At 50.8% G+C, this 5,000-nt stretch overlaps 1 protein-coding gene across 16 annotated transcripts in view; it reads left to right on the forward strand.

The window, feature by feature from the left end:
* LOC310821472 (nuclear factor 1 X-type-like) overlaps window positions 1-5,000 on the forward strand; it is a gene marked incomplete at its 5' end in the record, with an annotated part of 93,923 nt that overhangs the window by 72,107 nt on the left and 16,816 nt on the right. For 11 of the 16 annotated variants that reach the window (XM_083693514.1, XM_083693525.1, XM_083693516.1 and 8 more), the window contains 3 exons: window positions 479-514; window positions 863-990; window positions 1,791-1,865. In XM_083693514.1, the coding sequence (XP_083549640.1) occupies window positions 479-514; window positions 863-990; window positions 1,791-1,865 (239 nt within the window). The remainder of the gene's footprint in view (window positions 1-478; window positions 515-862; window positions 991-1,790; window positions 1,866-5,000) is intronic. The other 5 variants (XM_083693523.1, XM_083693524.1, XM_083693521.1 and 2 more) reach the window with 1 other exon arrangement.

Raw genomic sequence — 5,000 nt, forward strand, 5'->3', positions numbered from 1 at the left:
ACAAAGGTTCCACCCACTCAAAGGTTCCTACGTCAGAAACCTGCGCCTTCACAGTCCAAACCAGTATAGGGACCCCCCCTGGTTTAGTCAATAAAAAAAATAACAATCATATACATTTGATACAGTGTACATAATGATACATAACTAGCATTGGTATATCAACATTGATACTAGTTATCCACTCATACAAGTTATTGACATTTATCCAAAATGGCTCCACTCCGAAATGATTCCCATCATGAGTGTTCTTCATTCCCTTCCTTCTGAGATTTCAATATTTTACCTCCGCATGTGTGTGTGTGTGTGTGTGTGTGTGTGTGTGTGTGTGTGTGTGTGTGTGTGTGTGTGTGTGTCTCAGTCTATTGTATAAATGTGTGATGGCTCTCTCCTTTTTCCCGATCCCTTCCTCTCTCTCTCTCTTCTCCTCTGCCTTCCGCTGTCTTCTTCTTCTCTGTCTTCTTCTTCTCTGGCGCTGTAGGTCTGAGGTGGAGCTCTACGCAAACCTGCCAAGGAGGTAGTTATTCTGACACACAGACACACACACACACACACGCCACACACACACAACACACACACACACGCACACACACAGCAGCAGACTCCCAGGTTTGCCTCTGCTTTCTAACCTCTCCCTTTTCACTGTCCTCATTCTCAAACTTGACAGTTTTGTGCTATGTGTGTGTGTTTGTGTGTTTGTGTGTGTGTGTGTGTGTGTGTGTGTGTGTGTGTGTGTGTGTGTGTGTGTGTGTGTGTGTGTGTGTGTGTGCGTGCGTGCGTGCGTGCATGCGTGTGTGCCTGCGTGTGAGAGAGTTAAAACGCTGACCCTCGGTCCCCATGGTTGACGCTCCCTTCCTGTCCCCAGCTCTACCAAGAGGAAGTCGTTAGATGACAGTGAGTTGGAGAGCCCCACAGACGACGTCTTCTACCCGGGCCGCTCCCCCGCCGCAGGCTCCTCCCAGTCCAGCGGCTGGCCCAACGACATGGACGCAGGTAGGCACCAACTCTACTCCTAACTCCCCCCCCGACCCCACACACACACACACACCCCCTCACCTCTGACCTTCCTCCCCCCCACCCCTTCAACACTCTGGTCTCCCCACCACTCCTACTCAATACACCCTTCAATACACTGTACACTCAATACACTCTTCATAACCCCCCCCCCCACCACTCCTACTCCTTCAACACACCCCTCTCCAGAAACCCCCCACCCCCTCTACACACAGACACACACACACATCCCACCCCTCATCTCCTCCTCCCATGTAATTCAATGGTTAGAGGCTACTCCACTTTCTTACACTGGTGTGAGGGCAGAAACCTCTGTTATTCCACAGTTTACACTGTGTTCAAACTCCCACATCTGAGTGACGCAAAAGCAACCGTGATGTTAAGATGATCACCCATGCAACTCTCACCTCTTCCATCATACACAAATACCCCATCTCCCCCTCTCTCTCTCCCTCTCTCTCCCCCTCTCTCTCCCCCTCTCTCTCTCTCCTCTCCCTCTCTCTCTCTCTCCCTCTCCCTCTCTCTCTCTCCCTCTCTCTCTGTCTCTCCCACTCTCTCTCTTCTCTCTCTCTCTTCTCTCTCCCTCTCTCTCTCTCTCTCTCTCTCTCTCTCTCTCTCCCTCTCTCTTCTCTCTCCCTCCCCCCTCCCCCCCCCTCTCTCTCTCCCTCCCCCTCTCTCTCTCTCTCTCTCTCTCTCTCCCTCCCCCCCTCCCCCCTCCCCCCCCCTCCCCCCCCCCCTCTCCCCCCCTCATGTCTAACCCTACCCTTCTCTAATTACAGTGCAGCACCACTTGGCCAGTGTGCAGGAGAGGAAGATCAAACATGAAAACGACGGCGTGCAGTTTCCCTACCATGGTTAGAGAACATTACAATCCTCCCGTCTGCCTGTGTCTCAACCCAACTGTTCCTCTCTGAATTATGTGTCCTATGTTTATCTTTAATACCTGAAGATACTTTCTACCAAAGTCTTTTCACTTTTCACGCCGTCGTGCCGTTTGAAGATTGATTCGTCAAGGTCACAGTCTCGTTTCGGTCGGTGGCGCTGCAGTTCACATTGGTGCTCCTTTATCGCTTAGAATGGGTTTCTGTGGCCTGCTGAGACATTTAATAGCAGCACCGCACGCACGCACACACACACGCACGCACACACACATACACAGACACACACACACACACACAGACACACACAGACACACACACACACACACACACACACACACACATTCAGACACATTCAGACACATTCAGACAGGCTTATCGTACTCCCCGCCCCTTGCAGGTGTTTAGGTATGGCTGTGCCTCCGTCCCTCCCTCATCTAAAATCCCTAATTAAGACGCTTACAGAGGATGTGGATCAGAGGTCTAACCCTCCTGCTACTGTTCTCTCTCTCTCTCTCTCTCTCTGTCTTCCCTCGCTCCCCTCTCTCTAATTGAAAACGTGTGTGTGCGGCCTTGGGGAGAGCGAGGGAAGGGAAGAGAGCGAGAAAGGGAGGACGAGAGAGACAGAATGAAGCAGAGAGAGAGAAAGAGAGAGAGAGAGATGGGAGAGTACAATAGAGAGGGAGATACTGTAGATAGATAGATAGAGAGAGAGAGACAGAGAGAGAGGGAGAGAGACATAGAGAGAGGGAGAGAGACAGAGAGAGAGGGAGAGAGACAAAGAGAGAGGGAGAGAGACAGAGAGAGAGGGAGAGAGAAAGAGAGACAGATTGTGAGGGAGAGAAGGAGGCAGAGAGGGGCTGGGGTTGTTGGGGGGCCCTGTGGTTCTGCCCAGACCTGCTCCAGTTAGCTGAACTGTAAATGTAATTAAGAGGCTTCACATCAGGCAGCAGAGGAGACTGCTGCTCGCCTTGCTGCATCAGGACGCCCCCCCCCCCCCACACACACACACACACACACACACACACACACACACACACACACACCCTCCACAGCAGCACAGCCCACCTCCTAATGAGCTTGGCAAATAAAGGTGTAAAATAGCATGCAAATCTGGACCCTCTGTATCCCAATTAATTTAGAAAAACCAGCCGACAAATTACAAACAAGGCTTTTGTCATTATGGGCTCAGGCTAAGGCTGGTCTTGGGGAGGAGAACGCGTAGAACGGGCATGGAGAGGGAGCAGGGATGCTCCTATACTGCTCCGAAAGCACGGACAATATGTCGGCGCGTTTCAAGTAGGGCCGCTCGCGCGGATATCGTGACACAACCTTGTTAAAGAGTGTGTCCGTCGTTTGAAGGGTCCCCACCTGCTTCAGACACGACCACAGCTGGGAGTTCCCGTCCATGTGCGGGGTACGAAAACAAGTAAGCGCACACACACAAACAAACGGGACCGTGGAAAACCGCGGAAAACACACAAACACACAAACAGGTGCGCCGCGCGTCTGTCCATGCTTCCAAACGCCAAACCACATACCCCCTCCATAGCCAATTGAGCACACACACATGCAGGGGGGACACACAGATACACAGATGTATGTAGATACACTCACACACGCACGCACACACACACACACATGCACGCACACAGGGTAGCTCCGGTCCCAGATGGTGTTTCCGTGTGTGTGTAGCCTTGGGAGCTGCTAGGCTGCTGGAGACATCTGCTCCACAGGGGCTAGAGGGGGGAACGGGGGCGGGGGCGTCAGGATTTAATAACCATGATTTCATATTAGTTCCAAATGATTGTGAAATGTTTAAGACACTGGAGATTTGTTGGGGCCTTGCTGGTGCTTTGAGTTACAGGCTTGGAGGGGTTCTGGACTTCTGTGTTTAGTCTGCATTTGGGACGAGGGAATTCCCTGACTTCCCTTTTACGTCTACAAGCCAATATGAATCCCTGATCTTTTCTGTGTGTGTGTGTGTGTGTGTGTGTGCGTGTGTGCAAGCGAGCGACAGTATGTGTGTGTGTGTGTGTGTGTGTGTGTGTGTGTGTGTGTGTGTGTGTGTGTGTGTGTGTGTGTGTGTGTGTGTGTGTGTGTGTGTGTGTTTCAGAGGCGCATCTGGTGGCAGGCCTGTTAGTGTAAAGAGACAGAAGGGTCATGGGAGTGCTTGATTGGTTGCCAGTCCGCTGCTGTGGCTTGCCAGGAGGAGCGTGAACAGTGTAGTGACACACACACACACACACACACACACACACATTCAAATCTAGATACCATGTCCTTCTCTCCTGTAATGGTTTCTATAAGGCTTATGCAGTTTGTCCCCATCCCCATATATACCTGATTTGCCATGGTGTTATCTTGCCTCTCTGTCCCGGTTTTACTCATCACTTCACTGATATTCCTGTATTTATCCACCATAGAGAACAGAACAGTTTTATCCCCCTACCACCTCCTCGTGTGACGCTGTCAGAGGAATCACGGTAACCGTTGGTGTCAGCAGTGGGATCCGAGTTCTCTTCATGGCTCGAATCTGTCTGACAGAGCACTACACCCCCATGCCCTGGTTACCAAAAAATAAATATGTCTGTTAAAGACATAAATGGTTCACACATATTCACTCCCACCTGCTGCTGGAGACTTAACTCTTTCACACAAAGCGTTTTTTTACACGCCCCCACACTCTCATAGACTTTCACACATTTCCCGCTGGAACCCAAAGAATTGTAGTTAAATGAGATTTAATGCCTTTTTAATGCGGAGGGGACCACAGAAATAGACCACAACGGAACAGAAAAGTTTAACAACAACATCACTTGCCTGTTTAGGGTTCGAGGATTAGCATGAAACTTTCCTGACCCTGTTAAATGTTAGTGTGCGAAAAGGTCTTTGTGCGTGCCACTGTGTGTGTGTGTGTGTGTGTGTGTGTGTGTGTGTGTGTGTGTGTGTGTGTGTGTGTGCTTTTTTGAGTGAGTGTGTGACAGTTGTCGTCTGTGAGTGAGTGAGTGAGTGAGTGAGTGGGTGAGTGAGTGTGTGAGTGGGTGAGTGAGTGGGTGGGTGGGTGGGTGGGTGAGTGAGTGAGTGAGTGAGTGAGTGAGTGGGTGGGTG

This window comes from Argentina silus (assembly GCF_951799395.1).
Source record: "Argentina silus genome assembly, chromosome: 22".
NCBI lineage: Eukaryota > Metazoa > Chordata > Actinopteri > Argentiniformes > Argentinidae > Argentina > Argentina silus.